This window comes from Notechis scutatus, chromosome 4 (assembly GCF_049901735.1).
Source record: "Notechis scutatus isolate UNSWTSFEM ecotype Mainland chromosome 4, rNotScu1.2, whole genome shotgun sequence".
In the NCBI taxonomy this organism is placed as follows: domain Eukaryota; kingdom Metazoa; phylum Chordata; class Lepidosauria; order Squamata; family Elapidae; genus Notechis; species Notechis scutatus.
In genome coordinates, this window is record NC_142012.1 from 6,263,739 (window position 1) to 6,284,210 (window position 20,472).

A 20,472-nucleotide genomic window follows, 5' to 3' on the forward strand; every position below is an offset into this window, starting at 1 on the left:
CAGCGCATCGTTGCAAAGGCTTCCTTGGGAGGGGAAAGGGAAGCGGGGGCTTGCACCATCCTGCCCCTCGCTTCTCATCGAACGAGTCCAGGTGGAGAAATATATAAGCCCCTCGGTCCCGCGCAAAGCTTAAAAGCCAGAATCTAGAGCCATTCCTGTTCTCCCTTTCCCCACCCAAACCCTTCCCCCAAGACCAGGGGGTGGGTGGGTGGGTATTGGAGCATTTATTTATTTTTTTCTTGCACCAGTTTGCAACACCCGGACTTCCTATGTCAACTTTGCCTCGAAAAAGGTTGGGGAAGGAGAACCTGATGTTGGCCCAGCTCTGCTTGCAAGCAGCTGTGTCCAGGAAAGGAAAGGGAAAGGAAAGGAAAGGAAAGGAAAGGAAAGGGAAAGGAAAGGAAAGGAGATAGATGACAGGAAGAGACAGAGGAAAGGTAGGAAGGAAAAGAAGAGGCAGGCTGGGTCTCCCTTCAGAGCTAAACCTGACGGCACAGATTACCTGGCCCCAGCCTGGACTTTCTTCAGGAGCTGAACTACAAGCCCCATCATGCCAGGGGGTCGTGGTGATAGGGAAGGATGAGCTGTCAGGTAGGGAGCAGGTTGAGGCAGGCTGGCTTCAGCGAAGATTTAGGGCAGAGGTGTGACACTACCGCCCCTTGTGGACTTCAACTCCCAGAATTCCTGAGCCAGCCATGCTGGCTCAGGAATTTTGGGAGTTGCAGTCCACAGGTTAAAAAAGGGCCATAACTCCCGACCCATGACTTGGGGGTGGGTGGAGGGTAGAGGAGCCATGTTGTTAAGCAAAGGAGGGAGGTCTCACTTGCCATCCCTGACTAGAAGCTTATCTCCCACAAAGAGGTCCTTAGGTTGGAGTGGTTGGATGTTTAGATTGTATCGAGCAATGTTGAAGACTTGTGGACTTCAACTCCCAGAATTCCCCAGCCAGCACATGCTGGCTGGGGAATTCTGGGAGTTGAAGTCCACAAGCCTTCAAGCGGCCACGTTTGGAGAGCCCAGGATTATCCCCAAGAGAAGGCTGGTTTTTCCTGTCAACAAGCAGAAGGGAAATCTCTTAGGAGCCCCCACAACCCTGCCCAGAGGCAGAGTTTAGGGGTTGCCCCGAGCTCCTTTGGGTTGAGGGAGCTTTTCTGCTAGTCAAAGAGGTCCCATAAGGATCTCTGGACTTCCTTGCCTGGTGTGGTGCCTCCTGAAGACCCCACCATCCTGCGGGGCTTCTCCTGCCAAAGCTGCCTCAAAGAATGACATATTCTTAAATTTCCACCGAGCAGCAAAGGACCGTTTGGGTGGGAGATCACAGGAGTTAAGCTTTGCTTGAAAAGTTAAGCTTTGCTTCCTTCCCACTCCAGGCCTGGGCCTTGGGGAGCCTCGGGCCCGTTGGGTGGGCGCTAGGTGGTTCTTTTCGTGGGAGGAAGGGCCAGTGGGCCAGGAAGAGAGAATGGTGGGCTCCCTCAGGGAAGGCTGAAGGAAGGATGGGGATTCTAGGTGGAAAGCAGGAGGACATCTCCGGTGGAGGGACCATCGGCCATCTTTTTTAGGACGTCCAACTTAAGCAAGTTTGAAGACTTGTGGACTTTTAACTCCCAGAATCCCACCCAGCCAGCAAAAGCTGGCTGGGGGAATCCTGGGAATTGAAGTCCACAGGTCTTCAAACTTGCCAAGATTGGAGACTCTTTATTTTGGGGGTTTGCTCTGACCGGAAGAGGGAATCTGAGAAGAGACATAAAGGATAGAAAATGGCAGCGAGGGCTACACCCAACGCCCAGCACCCCTTAACGTATCAACTCCTCTAAAAAAAACCACCACCTCCCTCATTCCCTCCAAAGGAGAACCCCAGCGGTTGGGCCAACCGGGACGGAGGGGACATCCATCCGAGCCCACAGCCGCCCAGCCTTCCTGTCCCCCAAAAAACCAAGCGGCTGGCCCCAGTTCCCATCGACGCCTTCCACCCACCCACCCCACCCACCCACCCACCCACCCTGGGCAAAAGCAAATCAGAGGAAGGGGGCTGCCCCTACAGCTGGAGAAGCAGAAAGTCGAAGCAAACGTCCACCAAGAAAGGGGGCACCTTCGCCTACCCCCCGCGACAAAAGAGGTCCACCTGGAGGAGCAGCTAACCGAGGGGAGGGGGGCATGGGGGACGGGCAGGAAACGCTGCCGGTGGTCAGGCGAGGCTGGAGGCTGTTTGAACAGAAAGCAGAGGGGTGGGGTGCCCCTCTCCCCTGTCCGGAGGTGCCCCTTTGGCGCCGTCCCACGGCGAGCCCGGCTTCTCTCTCCGCTTGGTTGCCAAGTGTCCCAGCGCAGCAAGACGACAAGAGGGATGAAAGTAGCTTTAAGGGGCCTCCGGATCGCCGGCCAAGAGTCTCTTTCCCACCAGTGCCGGTGGGCCCCGCTCCCCCCACACCATCCCCACACCCACCCAGGGCAGAAAAAAGTGTCTTTAGGAAAGGGGGGCAGGGCGGAGGACTCAGTACTTCACTCCAGGAACAAACTCCTTGGCATCCGGGTTTAAGGTGCTTTTGCTCTGCAAACGGGGGGGGGGAAAAATGGAGGGGAGAGAAGAGAGGTTAAGAGTTACGGAGGGTCAACGTCAGGAGGAATCCAGCACAAGTGGGCCAACCTACGGCCGTCCAGTTGCGACAACGCTGGAAAAAACAACTGGTCCTCCTGCTTATACATTTCTGCCTTGAAATAACATGGGTTACAGATGTCGTTCATTTATAATTTATAGTCCATAATTTCTCCCATTCGTCTAAATCAATATTGTATCCGAAATTCCGGGCCCATGCTATCATGGTGTTTTTTCCACAACTGCTTCTTCCATTTTAAATCCCAGTAAATATTCGTATGTTTTCTATAGACATTTTTCCTCTGTTCAGACTAGGATTTTATCTAATTGCTTTTGCCCATTGTCGAATTCAAATTCATCTAAGTCTTTTTTTTTTTAATGTCTATTTTGAATTTGTAAGTATGGCCACCAATCAATTATAATTCCTCATTCTCTTAGTTCTTGATTCGATTTGAGTTTCCCTTGGTTATCTAATAATTCATTATAATTCACCATTTTTTTTTTACATCTAATTTATTTGGATGGATCATAGCTTCCATGGTTGACAGCCAACCGGGTATCTTCATGTAATGTTTCTTTTTAATCTTCCTCCAGATTTGTATAAGTGAGTCTCTTATTAGATGTCTATTAAAGTAGACATCTGCTTTACCCCTTTTTTCCCCACAAAAATGCATGCCAACCTATCTGGAAATCATGACCTTCTAGCATTAAAATTCTCTTATCTTTCAGCTTAACCCAATATTTTATCCAATTTAATATTGATGCCTGATAATAGAGTTCCCATTCTGGTAGTCCAAAAACACCTCTGCTCTTATTATCCTGTAATAATTTTAATTTAATATGTGGTTTCTTACCCAACCAGATGAATTTGAATGGTTTTATTTAATTCGATAAAAAAAGTTTTTATCTAATTTTATTGGGATCATTTGGAATAAGTACATTAATGCACTGTTTTAAATATAAGATTTGTATTTGTAGAAAAACACAATAAAAATCTATACATATAAAAAAGAAATAACATGTTAGTTCAGGGGTCGCCAACCTTTTGGACCTCAGGGACCACCAAACTCATAATTTTAAATCCCACGGACCACCAATATGGATTTTGACTGACGGTGGCTTGCTGACGTTGGTGGGAAAGTCAGTACCATATTTCAGAACTGCAGGAGTCACAGGACTGGCCCTTTGGTCATCCCGGAGCAGCTGCTCCTCCACCCAGGTGCACCGGCCTGCCATGGACTGGAGGAGCTGCTCCGGGATGACCAAAGGGCCAGTCCTGTGACTCCTGCAGCTCTGGAATATGGGACCGGCTCATGGTGGGGTTAGAAATCTCCGCCGTAGGGGCTGGCACCTGTAATGTGCAAATTACAGGTGGGCGGGCCATGTGAGCGGTGCAGCCTTGTGTTCCTGCGCAGCCTGAATTAATTCCTTTGGGGGGGGGGGGGCATTTCTCTGCGGATCACCAAAATTTTCTTGTGGACCCCCAGTGGTCTGCGGACCCCCAGTTAGCAATCACTGGGTTACTTAGTTCAGGGGTCGCCAAACTTGACAGCTTTAAGACTTGTGAACTTCAACTCCCAGAGTTCCTCCTCCAGTCCAGTTAGCTCAGGAATTCTGGGAGTTGAAGTCCACAAGTCTTAAAGTTGCCAAGTTTGGGGACCTCTGGTTAGTTACAGAAAAGATGGGCTGTAAGTCACTTTTTTCAGCGTGTGCAACTTTGAAGGATCACCAAACAAATGATCACGAGCCCAGGGTTACCTGAACACTGTTCATAAAGTCCCAAAGGTGCTTTTTTAAAAAAAATTCCTCAAAAGGCAACTGGACTTTCTGGTTTCTCTTTTGAGGACGTTTTGCTTCCCACCCCAGAAGCTTCTTCAGCTGTGACTGGATGGTGGGGAATGGAAGGATTTATGTAACACAGGAGGACAAACCCATGAGGACTAGATTCAGCAACCCACCTGCGTTAGAAAGACAAGGGCCCCTCTTTGGAAGACAGCAAAGTCCACATTTTGGACAGAGATGACCTCTGGTTTGAAAGAGGGGCCCAAGAGGCCATCTATGTCCAAACTGAACATCCCTCTCTCAATAGAGGGGGAAGGATATGACATCATTTATCTCCTGTCTACAACAAGGTCCTTTCAGCGGTTCCAAGAAGGCTCCACACCCATTTGCACCACTCTGGTGACCCTGAAGACACAAAGAGACCTCCAGGTGGCCTCAACAACCCTCTAAAAGGAACAGGGGTCCCCAACTCTCTGCAAGGGGTAAATCCTTCCATTCCCCACCATCCAGTCAAAGCCCGGTGAGCTTTTCTGGGATGAGAAAGGAAAAGCCCTTCAAAGAAAAAGCAGAAAGCCCAGTTGCCTCTTGAAAAAAAAAAAAAAGCCACCTTTGGGACAAACCACGTCCTGGATGACTGAGAATCTCCACAGCCAAAGTGCTTCCGGTGAGGTCACGGAAGCACTTTTTCGTCAAAAGATGGCGGCGCCCATGACCGGTTACCGGGCGCGGTGCCCAGCTGATGCCGGTACCGGGCAGCGCAAAAGGTTGGGGATCACTGCTCTAAAAGGATGCAAATGACCAGCTGTCTGCAAGGAATATCAATCCTTCCATTCCCCACCATCCAGTCAGAGCCGAAGAAGCTTCTGGGATGAGAAGGAAAAGTCTTCAAAGAAAAAGCAGAAAGCCCAGTTGCCTCTTGAAAAAAAAAAAAAAACACCTTTGGGACAAACCACGTCCTGGATGACTGAGAATCTCCACAGACGATTAATAGAAGTCATCCCCTTTAGGGCATCGGTCCAGTCAGCTCACCCAGGGGTGGGAGTCAAAAATCCCAGCAACTGGTTCGCTGCCCATGGGGGAGTGGGGTCTACTGGGACTTCTGGGAGGGTCATTTTTCACCTTCCCAAGGGTCCGGAAGCTTCCCTCGGTTCAAATACCGGTTCGGCGAGCCAGATGCCAATTTGAACGTCCGGTTTGCCCGAACCGGTCCCACCCACCCCTGAACTCACCCCAATGGGACCAGCCCACTCAGTTGCTCGAGCAAAAGCTGTCTGCCAAAGAATTGCAGCTGGTGGGGGGTCCAAGAGAAGAGCCTTTCCTGCTGTGACCCCCATCTTCTCCCATCTAAAGTGAGCTTCGTCCCTGCACGCCTGGTTTTCTGGGGGGAAAAAACTTTCAGCTGGCTTGCAGCCCCAATATGGGTGTTCTATGTTGAGGGCGGCTGATAGGGGATAGAGAGAGTATCTCCATCTCCATGTTGCTCCCCGTTTTGGCTTTTAGTTCCATCTTTAATTTTAAATATTTTGTATTGTCTTTTTTAAAAAAAAAACCAAAACAATTGCTACCAACCTGCCTTCCATGGAGGACCTGTATCCTGCACGAGTCAAAAAGAGGGCTGTGAAAATATCTACAGCCCCCTCACATCCTGGACATCAACCGTTTCAACTCCTCCCCTCATAACGACGCTATAGAGCACTGCACACCAGAACAACTAGACACAAGGACAGGTTTTTTCCCCAAATGCCATCACTCTGCTAAATAAATAATTCCCTCAACACTGTTCAACTATTACAAAGTCTGCACTACTATCACTATTAATCTTGTCATCACTCCTTATCACCCATCCCCTCCTACTTGTGACTGTATGACTGTAACTTTGTTGCTTGAATCCTTACGATTTATATTGACTGTTTCCTTGTATGATTTGATGGCTTATTGTACCCTATGACTATCATTAAGTGTTGTACGTAATGATTCTTGACGAATGTATCTTTTCTTTTTATGTACAATGACAGCATTTGCACCAAAAACAAATTCCTTGTGTGTCCAATCACACTTGGCCAATAAAGAATTCTATTCTATTACTCTACTCTACTCTACTCTACTCTACTCTACTCTACTCTACTCTACTCTACTCTACTCCACTCCACTCCATATATTCTATTATTCTATTCTATTCTATTCTATTCTATTCTATTCTATTCTATTCTATTCTATTCTATTCTTCTGTTCTGTTCTGTTCTGTTCTATTCTATTCCTATTCCTATTCCACTCCATATTTTCCATTCCATTCCATTCCATTCCATTCCATTCCATTCCATTCCATTCCATTCTATTCTATTTCTATTCTATTCACCTTTTATCATATTGTAAAACGCCCACAATCGTGTTAACAGGGAGATGAGTGGCACACAAATTTAAAGGAGAATATTTCTAGCTCGGCGTTGAAATGAGGGGGTCCTGGGTGCTCTCTGAGCTGGGTAATTTGCTTGCAGATGTTTTGCGACCCAAACTAGTTGACAGCATCAGTGCATTCATTGCTGGAGGATTTATCAGTCATCAGCTGATGGGGTTACTTGGTTGGATTAGGAAACATTTCTAGAAAACAACCAAGCTGAGAGCACCAAGGGCCCCTTGCATAAATTTAATAATAAATGCATCTGTTTTCTTTTTACAACCCCTTAATCCGTTTTTATTGGGGTGACTGGAGCTGAGCATTTATTGGCCGGATGCCCTTCCTGACGCCTATGCGGAGTTTGCAGCAAATGTTTTTTTTTTCTTTTTCTTTGCGTTCTGATAACGGAAACATCAGCCGCTGCCTAGGATTGAACTCTCAACCTCCCAAGGGGGGAGGCGAGCGTCTTTCACCTCTAGCGGGTCACTCTAATAAATACAATAAAATAATAAATGAAAGAGTTTTTAAAAAAAAAAAAACGCAGAAGTGCCGCTTATCAATCGGCTGCCCCGGCACCCGTCCTTACCAAAATGTCCTCCGTGATGTGGCTGTGGCTGTTCTCGCTGACCGAGAGTCCGTTCAGCTGTTGCTGGAGCTGCCCGATGCCTTGAGGCAGGTCGCGGGATGGAATGAACCAGTCCTTGTCTTCCTCGTCCAGCATCTCCTGGAAGCAACGGTCCAGGAATTCCTGCTCCTGAAGCTCCTCCTCCACCTGGCGGGGAAGGAGAGACGGGAAAGAGGTTTAGCGACGGGAAAAGGCTGGGGGGGTCACACGCAGGCCAGTCTCCTCCTCTGGCCACTAGGCTAGCCAGCCTCAAGAAGCGCGTCCTCACCCTCGCAAGCGGGGGTGGGTCTCGACTTCTCTGCAAACAGATCCAATACAGGCCAGTCCTCGACTTGTGACCGCTAGGGAGCCCAACATTTCTGTGGTTAAGCGAGACGGTGGTTAGGTGAGTTTTGTCCCATTTTGCCACCTTCCTTGCCGCCGCTGTTAAGTGAGTCGCTGCAGTTCGTACCAGTTATTAAGTGGGCTTCAACTGCCAGAATTCTCCAGCTATGCTATGCTATGCTATGCTGGAGAATTCTGGGAGTTGAAAGTCCACAAGTCTTAAAGTGGCCAAGTTTGGAGACCTCTCTGTTCTTGTAACACTTGCATGCTTTTCCCAAGAAAACTCCAACATCTCATAGCTATGCTATGCTATGCAATGCTATGCTCTTCTAAGCTCTAAACTCTGCTATGCTGCTGAGAATTCGGAGGATCCACAAGTGCTGAAGCCCCACCTCCTGTTCTTGTACCTAGCTTCCCAAAAACTCCATTCATAGCTATGCTATGCTATGCAATGCTATGCTCTTCTAAGCTCTAAACTCTGCTCTGCTGGCTGGAGAATTCTGGGAGTTGAAGTCCACAAGTCTTAAAGTGGCCAAGTTTGGAGACCTCTGGTTTACGTGATCCCCTTTTGTGCGACCTTCCGACCAGCAGAGACAGCGGGGAAGCCAGATTCACTTAACAACCTTGGCAAGAAAGGTCGTAAAATGGGGCAAAACTCACTTAAGAGCCAGCCACTCATGGCACCCTCCAGCTAAACACCGTCTCTAAGTCTGGAGTCATCAACACACCAAATACGAAAGCTGGATGTCAGAAGCGTAGTTGCCGTGTCCCGAAGGGGCAGCACGCCCAGGCAAACCTATTTTGGCTCAGGGTGAAGGCTTGGCTCCCACCTTGAATCGCACACCAGCCAAACCCATCTCAACCGAGGGGAGGAGCGGAGGGCATTGCGTAAACTCAGCCATCCGGTTCTCCAGAAGTAGGCCAAGCCGGCCCTGCCCTGCCGGGAAACCCTGGATCCTAAATATGAGAAATCCCTGCTCCTTCCCAAACTAACAGCAGTAGCAAAAAAAAAAGAAAGAAAAAGAAAAGAAAAGCCAAAGAGTCTCCAAGGTCAGATGTCCAGGGAAGAGCGAAGATCGTTTAAGCCAGGGCTCCCCAACCTTGGCAACTTTTAAGGCTTGTGGACTTCAACTCCCAGAATTCTCCAGCCAGCATAGGGACTATCTGGTGAGCGGCCTCAGGCCCAGTGCATTCTCAAAAGAGGGCCAGGCTGGATTGCAGCTGGACAGGTGGCTGGTCTGAGCCATTCCATTACACCAGAGGTCTCCAACCTTGGCAACTTTTAAGACTTGTGGACTTCAACTTTATAGCTGGCTGGAGAATTCTGGGAGTTGAAGTCCACAAGTCTTCAAGTGGCCAAGTTTGGAGACCTCTGATCTATAGGAAGTCCAAAGCCAGCCTTTGAAATTCCGGGTGGCTGCGGGAGGGAGGGGCCTACAGTACAGGTGTTCCACTTTCCTGAATGCTAGGTGGAGAATTCTGGGAGTTGAAGTCCACAAGTCTTCAAGTGGCCAAGTTTGGAGACCTCTGATCTATAGGAAGTCCAAAGCCAGCCTTTGAAATTCCGGGTGGCTGCGGGGAGGGAGGGGCCTACAGTACAGGTGTTCCACTTTCCCTGAATGCTAGGTGGAGAATTCTGGGAGTTGAAGTCCACAAGTCTTAAAGTTGCCAAGGTTAGAGACCCCTGGCTGAAGCTCTGTTTTGACAGGGTCTGCTGGGACCGCATCCAAGGGCTGCAGCTGCCTCACTCAGAGGCAAAATCTTGGCCTCCTTTACAAAGAAGATCCTCTGACGCTTAACCCAATTTTTTTTTTTCAAAAGGCAACTGGACTTTCTTAAGTTTCTTTCCTTGAAAACGTTTCGCTTCTCATCCAAGAAGCTTCTTCAGTTTCTTACCAGTCAGTTAGAACAGAAGGAGCTTCTTGCATGAGAAGCGAAACATTTTTAAAAAGAGTTTTAGTTCATAATATAAATACGAAAGAAAATAGTCGGGGGGGAAAAGGGGAAGGGAGAAGTGTAGAAAAAAAGGGGGAAAAGAAAGAAAAGACGTTGACTTCCGACTCCCTTTGGTGCAGTAGAATAAGATTATAACAACAAACCTCAACTTTTTACTTTCACTTAACAGTATAAACTAGCCATTTCTATAATAAACCTATCATCACCCTTTATTCAACAACCCCATAATCCCTTGCGGGGTGGAGCCTGGGAAACTGAATGGAGCTAGCAGAGTATTTGAATGGCCGGATGCCCTTCCTGTCACCAATACGGAGTTTTGTTCAGCAGATATATTCTCATCGTGCCCAGAGAGAGAAAAATATGTATCTCTACCTAGGATCGAACTCACAGCCTCCTGATTGTAAGGCGAGAGCCCTCTAGGCCAGTGCGCCACTCCTATAACAACAAACCTATCTAATCGGTAAAGCCCCAAACCAAACCTCCAACTTTCCCCCACCTCAAGCACAAACTCCGGGAGTGGTTTCCAAGTGGAAACAAAAATAATTGTGTGTGTGTGTGTGTTTTTTCCCCCTTTAACCAAAGCAGACACTTTAGCCGTCTCTGCTAACTCCATTCACTTTGGCAGCCCTTCGCCCATGGCGGGATTCAAAGCCTCCTTCCATTTTTGCGCATAGTCGTGTTGCCTATATCACATCAAAGATCCAATTTCACCCCCACCCCACAAAATCTTCTTCCATTAGTTTAGTTTATTGTCACTGCACCTCGCACAACGCGAAATCAAACACCATCTTCGGTGCACGTCATGACCATGAAAATAGACACAAACACACATCCTTCACCCTCCACGCATTGAATTGAAAACCCCTGATATTGCATTCATATTGCACTACACAGTAGAATTCAATAGAGCTACTGCCCTGGGATAGCAGCTGTTTTTCAGCCTATTTGCCCTTTGTTATTTATCATCCTGTACCGTTTGCCAGGTGGTAATAGTTAAAAAAAAGTGGTGTGTGCTCAGGATGAGATAGATGGATCTTTGAGAATGTTTTAAACTTTCTTAAGGCAGCGGGAGCTCTAAAGCTCTTCCAAAGAGGGGAGAGGGCAACCCATGATCCTCTGGGCATTGACGTTCACCCTCTGGAGCGCTGTCCTGTCTGCCCCTGTGCAATTGGCAAACCATCCAGAGGTGCAGTAAGTTAAGATACTTTCTATGGTGCAGCAGTAGAAGGTCACCAGCAGTTTTTCATGCAGTTGTGGTTTTAAACCCCAAAGAAAAGTTTCTGGTTTTATCGTTACATTCCCTATGAGAACATTCTGTGTTAGGGTGTGAATCCTACTCCCAATATTCCTTGGCTGAGAATCTAAATGTTTTCAAGGATAAAAAGCCAGAGAGTCCAGTTGCCTTTTGGAAAAAAAAAAAAAAAGCACTTTTGGGGGACTTTTTTTGGCAGAGATCTCCACAGACTCCGAGTTGTTAAGTGTTGCAGCAGCAGTTCAGCTCAGACCTGGCCCTGAAGAGGGGCTGGAAAGATGCAGCATTTGCCTTCAGCGTAAGCCTGCTACTTGTGAAAAGCCAAAGCACACACAAGCTGGTTTGACAACTCCTGTGGTGCTTTTTTTTAAATTTATTTTCCTTCCAGGCCGAGTTCAAGGCCCTGCGCTGCTTGCAAGTAAAGATTCCCAAAGCTTGCGTCCCACGGCCTTTTTGCAGTGACTGCTTCCTGTAATTAGCAGGTCCCAGCCTCCCCCAGTTTCCCCGTTCTGGGAGAGTGTCTTAGGATGCCACTCTTAAAAGCAGCCGCCCTTCAACCTCTTCTTGCAAGCTACCCTGGCAAGAGGGACAAGCTGTTCCTTGGCTCGTAGGTTTCAGGTTTCGCAAAGCATGTGAATCCTGGCCTTTTCCTCAGCGCTTCTACCGGGGCAGATTTCCTGTTTTTCAAACTTGGATACTGCAACCTCCTGCAAGCTCATGGAAATTGGGTTACTCAATTAATAGATGAAGAGGTTGAGGGACTATTGGGTGAGCTGCCTCAGGCCCAGTGCATTCTCAAAAGAGGGCCAGGCTGGATTGCAGCTGGACAAGTGGCTGGTCTGAGCCATTCCATTACACCAGAGGTCTCCAAACTTGACAACTTGAAGACTTGTGGACTTGAACTTCATAGCTGGCTGGAGAATTCTGGGAGTTGAAATCCACAAGTCTTCAAGTTGCCAAGTTTGGAGACCTCTGATCTATAAGAAGTCCAAAGCCAGCCTTTGAAATTCCGGGTGGCTGCGGGGAGGGAGGGGCCGACAGTACAGGTGTTCCACTTTCCCTGAATGCTAGCTGGAGAATTCTGGGAGTTGAAGTCCACAAGTCTTAAAGTTGCCAAGGTTAGAGACCCCTGGCTGAAGCTCTGTTTTGACAGGGTCTGCTGGGACCGCATCCAAGGGCTGCAGCTGCCTCACTCAAAGGCAAAATCTTGGCCTCCTTTACAAAGAGGATCCTCCGACGCTTAACCCAAATTTTTTTTTCAAAAGGCAACTGGACTTTCTTAAGTTTCTTTCCTTGAAAACATTTGGCTTCTCATCCAAGAAGCTTCTTCAGTTTCTTACCAGTCAGTTAGCTATGCTGGCTGGAGAATTGTGGGAGTTGGAAGTCCACAAGTCTTCAAGTTGCAAAGTTTTGGGGACCCGTGCATTACACATTTTTATTCCCCAGGGATAAAGTGCTGCTTCTCCTCCCTCCCAAATTCAGGGGTCCCCAAGCCTTGGCAACTTTAAAGACTTGTGGATTTCAACTCCCAGAATTATTCAGCCAGCCATGCTGGCTGGGGGAATTCTGGGAGTTGAAGTCCACAAGTCTTAAAGCTGCCATGTTTCACTGGCTGTTGTCAGAAGTCTAAAGCAACTTTTGAATTATCTACAAGGGTTCTGAAAAACATGCTGTCATGTCTAGGGGGTGACATGATAGCAGGGTTCCAATATTTTAGGGGCTGCCACAAAGAAGAGGGGTCCAACCAATTTTCCAAAGCAGTTGAAGGCTGGACAAGAAGCAACAGATGGAAAATAACTCAGGAGAGGACCAACCTTGACCTAAGGAGAAATTTCCTGACAGTGAGAATAATTATTCAGTGGAATGGCCTGTTTCCAGAAGGTATGAATGCTCCAACAGAAGGTTTTTAAGAGACTGGACAGCCATTTGTCTGGAATGGTATAGGGCCGTGATGGCGAACCTATGGCATGTGTGCCACAGGTGGCACGCAGAGCCATGTGTGCGGGCACATGAGCCCCAGGCAAACTTACTTCACTGTGCATGCGTGCGCCTCCCAGCTGATTTTTGGGCCTTTTTCGGCCTGCCAGAGGCTTGAGGAAAGCCTCTGCAGGATTTGCAGGCCAAAAAATAGGCCCATTTTGTCACTTCCGGTATTTCTGGAAATACCGGAAGTGAGAACAGCCTGTTTTTCGGCCTGCAAAGCCTATAGAGGCTTCCCTCAAGAGTCTGGCAGGATGAAAAGGGCCTCAAACAGGAATCTGTCCCCTGCATGCGCAGAGGGTATGGGGGGCGCGCACACATTGCACAGGAGCCCCAAAAGGTTAGCCACCACTTGTATAAGGTTTCCTGCTTGAGCAGGGGGTTGGACTAGAAGACCTCCAAGGTCCCTTCCAACTCTTGTTATTCTGCATCTGCCCAGCCTCATAAGGCAGGGAAATGTAGCATTGGGGGAGGGGAGAAGGGAAATATGTCCAAGAAGGTTCCAGCCAAGATCAGATTGCAAGTCTAGCTTTCCTGGCTCGCATTCTCGCTACAGAGGCACTCGTGGAAGGGCATCCAAATTGGCAGCTCCCTTCTTCCCTCACCACGAAGCCCGGAGGGCATCCTACCCACGTGGGGAGAAGACCCAGAGGCCCACAGTTGTGAGACTGCACACCAGGTCACGAACCACGTCACGGAACAAGAATTCTCCTGCTGCTTGAAGGACTCAAGTTTATACCCTACAGCTTGTGACAGGTTATGGCCTCATCTCCTCCGCTTGTTTCCATTGCAACTGGCTCCGTCCAGGTGCTTTTCAAAGGGAGTGGAGGCTCAGATTTTTTTTGGGGGGTGGGGTGTATGTGGGGGGGGGGGTGTCCCTTGGTGGCATCACCTGCCGGTTGAAGTCCTCCTCGTTCTCCATCCACATGTATTCTGCGAAGGGGTTGCTCTCTTTCTCATCGTGGCCGTTCACGACTTGGTCCTCCTTGGATTTCGCCGGGGGAGCCGCAGGGGGGGTTGTGTTGGCCACATTGGAACCATTCATCCTTAGAGAGTCTGTGGAAGACAAGGAGAGGTGAATTCGGGCTGGAGAAAAGAGGTGCCATCCAAACTCAAGAAACGAGTCTTCTTCGCCAGTCTGCTGGCTACACGGCTGAAACAGCCTACAGCCAGTGGTGGGATTCAACATTTTTTTAATACCGGTTCTGTGGGCATGACTTGGTGGGGAGGTGTGGCTTGGTGGGCATGGCCTGGTGGGCATGGCAGGGGAAGGATACTGCAAAATCTCCTTTTCCAGCTCCCTTCTCCTGTGCTGGCCAACCAAAGAAGACCCAGCCGATCAGCTGGGACTCGGGAGGCAGAAAATAGATGGAGTTGGCGGGGCCAGTCAGAGGTGAGATTTGTCAGTTCTCCAAACTACTCAAAATTTCTGCTACTTGTTCTCCAGAACTGGTCAGAACCTGCTTTGAATACCAACCTCTGCCTACAGCTAATAGTCCTTGTCATGTTACCAGAATCTAGATCAGTTTCTAAGTGAAGTGGTTAGAACACATCGTGGGACAACATCTAGAATTCAACCCAGAAGTGTTTTTATTAGGAATTACAACAGAGGGCTATAGCAAAGGGTCGATTTCTTTAACACTACACATCCTGACACCAGCAAGAAAGGTATACGCCCAGCAGCGGAAGAGCGAAAATAAACCTCTAGAAAGAGAGATAATAAAGAAAATACTGGTTTGCGCAGAATCAGATGGATTAGAACTAAAAAATAAAGGGGAAACTGAGGACGACGATATGTGGAAAAGATTTTACAGATGGCTGGAAGCGAGAGGTGGAAGTTGGAACAACAACAAAAAAGAGCTAGGATAAATAGACCCAAAATGTGATACTTATAGATGAAAAGGAGTATTGTGATCAAAATAATGGCAACAAAATTAGTAATGTATAAATAATATGTTTGTTATTTGTGTTTTTATTTTAGTATGTATGGCGGAGGAAATGCCAGGATGGTTGCACTGTGTTCAATATTTATATACAAAAATTATATATATGTGTGCATGTTTGTGTATGTATGTATACATATATATACTGTATAACACACACATACACACACACACATAAAGAATTTTATATATATAAATGAATTTCCATTTTTATTGGGGATTTTACCCAAAAGTTATAGTAAAAAACATATTTAATTTGAATTGAATTCTTTATTGTCATTGTACGTATATACACAGTGTACATACAACGAAATTCACATAACACCCAGAGACCAGACTCAACATGCACACACACACAAACTGAGGCTGAGGTCCTCTCTAGCAAACCTGGACAACTTCTCTTGCTACCCAAGGGAAGGCTAAAACCAGGGGGTCTTCAAACTTGACAGCTTTAAATTCACAAGGGTTGGAGACCCTTGTGATAGATGATGGATAGATGGATAGGGATGGATGGATGGATGGATGGATGGATGGATGGGGAGACGACAGATAGACAGACAGATGATAGACCAGGGGTCTTCAAACTTGACAGCTTTAAGACTTGTGGACTTCAACTCCCAGAATTCCTCCTCCAGTCATGTTAGCTCAGGAATTCTGGGGGTTGAAGTCCACAAGTCTTAAAGTTGGGAGACCCTTGCTCAAACAAATAAGGAACCTTACCATTCCCTGAAGCCCCATCAAACCCACCCTGTACAAAATCCCAATTTAATAAGATTTTTTTTGGTGTGGAACAACATCCAAATGACACCCCCCCCCCAAAAGGCTCTCTGGAGGATTAATTCCATATCACAAAGCCAACAGACCGAAAACTTTTTTCCTGGATACCTTCCGCAGAAGACACACACACACACAGAGGAGGGGGCAAGAGGGGAGAGTTTTTTTGGGACGCCCAATATTCCTCATTAAGACAGGCCTTTAAGGCAGGAAGCGACACTCAAATCCAGGCTGGGCATTGTATTGTCCCCGTCCCCCCCGAAAAAAATAATAACACAATGGTGGGTGGCTTCCCAGGAAGCAGGGCCCCACGTGTGGAGTTGGCCATTTCTTCCCCGGAAGTATGCGCTTGTGCGGCTTTTGACTTGGAATACAGGAAGGAGGGAGGGAGGAAAAGAAGGGAGGGAGGAAAAGGAGGGAGGGAGGAAGAGAAGGTCTCTCCGTGTCTGTTTGGGAGCAGCTGGAGGAAGGGAGAATAGCTGCCTTGTTTTTCAACCGTGGCCCCTTTAAGATGGGGGGGGGAGACTTCAATTGCCAGAATCCCTGGGAGTTGAAGTCCGCTCCCCCCACCCCCGCCCCATCTTAAAGTCACAAAAAAAAAGGTTCTAGTCCTTATAAACTCCAAATTGCTTAGAGAGCCTTTGGGTCGTAAAGCCTCTCAGCAAAGTGATCAACTCGAGTTGTGAGTTCTGGCCGCACAATGCCCCCCTCCCTCCCTTACTTTCCCCTACGCACAACTCTGTGCGATGAACACACTGCGGCCGTCACAAATACGAGCCCGTTGCCAAGAGTCTGGATTTGGATCACATGATCACGGGGAATGCTTGCAAAGTCCGTAACTGTGAAACGCCGCCTTAAAAGTCCCTTTCCTCCCCCCCCCCAACGCTGCGTCGCTTTGAACGGTCACTAAATGAACTGCGGTAAGCCAAGGACTACTCGCATTGACTGCGAATGTGGCACTGTTCAAACTGCTCTCCATCTTTTACGATGACCTCTCGTCGGAAATGCCTCTGCCATTAAACATGAATCTAACATGGCTAGAATTATATAAAGCTATTATTTTATTAGAGCTTCTTACATTTCTACAATATTACATTAATAATTTCCCCTCTTCTGGTTCCTGTATTTCTGACACGAGGTGAGACAGGGGAAGGCCTGAGGGGTGGGGGAGAGACAGACAGAGAGACATAGATATAGATAGATGTAGACAGACAGATACATACATAGACGGGCAGACAGAAGACAGGCATAGATAGAGAAGAGACAGAGATAAATTAGAGCTAGACAGACATAGAGACAGACAGATAGAGAGACAGAGATAAATAGGATATAGACAGACATATAGAGAACAGAATACAATTCTTTATTGGCCAAGTGGTATAGAGAAGGACATATAGACGAGAGAGAGAGAGAGAGAGAGAGAGACAGAGACAGAGAGAGAGACAGAGAGACAGAGAGAGAGACAGAGAGAGAGAGAGAGACAGAGAGAGAGAGACACAGACAGAGAAGAGAGACAGAGAGAGAGACAGAGAAAGAGAGAGAGACAGAGAGAGACAGAGAGAAAGACACAGAGAGAGAGACAGAGACAGAGAAAGAGAGACAGAGAGACAGAGAGAGAGACAGAGAAAGAGAGAGAGACAGAGAGACAGAGAGAAAGACAGAGACAGAGAGAAAGAGACAGACAGACAGACAGAGAGACAGAGAGAAAGACAGAGACAGAGAGAGAGAGACAGAGAGAGAGACAGACAGAGAGAGAGACAGACAGACAGACAACAGACAGAAACCACACCAGCCCCAGATGCCTCTTCCTGCGTGGAGCTCCACCCACGGTTGGATTCTGCAGCCATTTCTGGAACAGCCCACCATCGGCTTTCCCAGGCTTTTGCCAGGGCTGAGCCGCAAAAGCTGTGAGCTCTCCTGCCATATGGCCCATAAATCAGGCTCGTCTGGGAAAGGAGGGGGGGGTTGCAGAGCGGGAACTGGCAGGAGAAAGGGAACCACGTCAGCTGGAGAGAGCATGGAAACCTCATGCGCTGATGGGCTGGAGAGCCAGAGAAAGTCCCCAAGGGAGCTTGGCTGGGCCGCAGCCAGGCAGAGGGGAGGAGGAGGAGGAGGGAAGGGCTCCGATGGGGAGGGGGAGACCAGCCCCTTTGGAAAGCCTTGCAGCAGAGCTGAACCAAGAGGAAGAGACCACCAGAATAAGAGAATAGGGAGAGCTGGAAGGGACCTTAGAGGTCTTCTGGTCCAACCCCTTGCTCCAGCAGAAGACCCTAGACCACTTCAGACCAGAGGCGACCCAGCCTCTTCTTGACAAACCTCCAGAGCGTTCCCAACTTCTGTTCCACTGATTAAATGGTTCTGTCAGGAAATTCCTCCTTCGTTCCAGGTTGCTTCTTGCCCTGCATTCCGGGGCTTTGGATAATTAGGTGGACCTCCACTTCTCTGGGGCAGCCCCTCCAATGCCAGAACACCGTGATCAGAGGCTGTTATCACGTGCACAAAAGCACATGACTGGCGGAGACACGGTGGCCTTAAGAAAACCACTTTCGGGGAGGCAAGGGTGGCCCAGCCACAGCCGGCTCCACTAAGGACATCTGGGGAGACCAGGAGGGTGGCAGCTGGCAAGGATCAACGGTGTGTGTGTGTGTGTGTGTGTGTGTGTGTGTGTGTTGGGGGGGGAGTCACATTTCCAAACAGCAGCCATCCATGGGCAAGAAATGGCCTTTCTGTGATGGTGGAAAGAAGGACAGCAAAGAAGCCAGCTGCTGACGGATAAATCTGGCATGACCTGCTGGCGCACAGACGTTCCTCTTTGGAGGAAACAAAGAAATTGACCAGAAATGGACCTCAGTTGACACCTGGCCCTCCCAAAAATGCCTTGGACTCCAGAACAGACAAGTTTAATAAATGCTCTTCTGGGCTGCAAGAAAGTGGAGCGTAACAATTCGATTTAGCCAGACCCTTCAGGGGTTCTTTTCATGGGGTTTGTTGCCTAGATCTCCAAGCTATTGTTGTGGTTGGCGGCCTGCGGAGCTGGCAGCAGAGTCGGACCGTGGGAAGGAACATGGGCCAGCCCTGGAGTCTGGGGAGGACTCAGCCGAGGGATCTGCGTCCTGACACGGAGATGGAGCCAGGGCCATGCGGGAGTGATGTGCTGATTCCGGAGCCTCCAGAATCTGATAGCAGCGAAGCCGAGGAACAAGGGGAGCCTGTTCCCAGTGCGCGCTTGCGCAGAGCTGACAGAAGGCAAGAACAGCTAAGACAAAGGGGAGGGGGCGACTCGGGAGTAAGGCTTGGAGGTGATTGGCCCCTCCCATAAGAAATAAAGGGGGGAGCAAAGGGACAGGAGCCTTTGCAGGAAGCAACTTTGTTCGTTCTGGTCGGTTTAAAATCTGAAGCTCCGTGTTGAGTTTGTGCTCCGCTTAGCCTCGTATAACTAATTGGCAATTTAGTCGTTGCCTGCATTTCCAGGGAGATAAAGGTGGGTGCTTATCAGCCTTATCCCGAAAGACTGTTGGCAGACTGTTTGGGACTCATTACGGGCTGTGAATGCATATAATTCACAGCTGTTGAAATAAAAACAAGGTTTTGGGGAACAGCGTGTGATTGTTACTGTCTCAGGAAGCCTTGGTCAGAACAGGAATGACCTGGAAAACCAAAAAGCCCCACTAATGCAAGCAAATAATGTTCTGATGATTATGAAAAATGCTGCCAGCTGTGACCAAATTGAGATACCTATGTTTTCTCCCCACCTGCAAAATATTTAAAAATAAATTTGTTTTACGGTGAACTGTGATTTTTGACTCGTAACAGATTCTTCTTTCAACAGAAAGGATTTGACATCGTGGCCCTTGGCCAAAAGACTTGTCCCACCTGGGACAGTTTTGACCACTGGAGTTTCACACACCTGTTTTAGCAGGCAAATGTTACGAAACCGGAAGGAAGAGGCCTGGCCTTCAAAGCTTGCCCGGTGGCAAAAGTTGTGCAGCTGTGTTCGAACATCTGGAATAATGTCTTGGGTTTTCCTAGCCTCTTCAGGAAAGTTTCTATGGTTTATTTCTTTACGGGACAGGTACAGAAGGGCGGTGGGTGGGTGGGTTGAAAAATGAATTCAATTTTTTACTACTTCTTTCCTGTTCATTGGCAAGAGGCAGAGGCAATGTGAAACCTCAGGTGTGGCAGATGGGGGGCAGAGCCGGAGAAAGGACTCTGCTTACAATGGATTATTTAGTGACTGTCTGGAGTTACAACAGGCAGCGAAAAAGTTGACTTATGGCTGTTTACACTTATGGCCTCTGCATCCCCGTGCTCGCGTGATCAAACTTTAGCCTCTTGGCAGCTGGCTTGTATGTATGATGGTTGCAGTGTCGGTGTGTGTGTGTGTGTCTTTCTGCAACCTTCTGACCAGCAAAATCCAATTCATTTAACAACGAAAGTGCCGCTAAGGTAACAACAGCGATGATTTGCTTAACTACTGTAGCAGGAAAGGTCGTAAAATGAGTCAAAACTCACTCAGCAACAGAAATCTTGGACTCCCGTTGTGGTTGTACGTCGCAGACTGCCCGTACTTCTAAATTCAGTTCAAGCTCTGCTGGGCAGCATTCAAATCCAAAAGCACCCACCCCACAGCTGTGCCCCCCGACTGTCCAGGAGAGCTGGGGTGGCTTCCTGAGCTGCCCAAGGGCTCTGCAGAATGGTGCAGAAATTGGGGAGGGGGCCAATGGTCTGCCTCACGAGGGAGGGGCGGGCTTGCTGGAGCGGCTGCAGTACTTTACTTGCAAGTACTGTTTGATTATTTTTTTTTTTTAGATTATCGGTGTTCCAATTTTTGAGGGGCTGCCAGAAAGAAAA

At 48.2% G+C, this 20,472-nt stretch overlaps 1 protein-coding gene across 3 annotated transcripts in view; it reads right to left on the reverse strand.

Annotated features, from left to right (window-relative positions):
* Positions 1-222: 222 nt before the first annotated feature.
* Positions 223-20,472, reverse strand: part of PAIP2B (poly(A) binding protein interacting protein 2B) — a 41,718-nt gene continuing 21,468 nt past the window's right edge. For 2 of the 3 annotated variants that reach the window (XM_087965742.1, XM_026689930.2), the window contains exons 2-4: positions 13,797-13,960; positions 7,354-7,539; positions 223-2,545 (exon numbers count right to left, since the gene is read on the reverse strand). In XM_087965742.1, coding sequence (XP_087821868.1) covers positions 2,489-2,545; positions 7,354-7,539; positions 13,797-13,949 — 396 coding nt within the window. In that variant the 5' untranslated portion in view covers positions 13,950-13,960 and the 3' untranslated portion in view covers positions 223-2,488. The remainder of the gene's footprint in view (positions 2,546-7,353; positions 7,540-13,796; positions 13,961-20,472) is intronic. The other variant, XR_015749560.1, reaches the window with a different exon arrangement.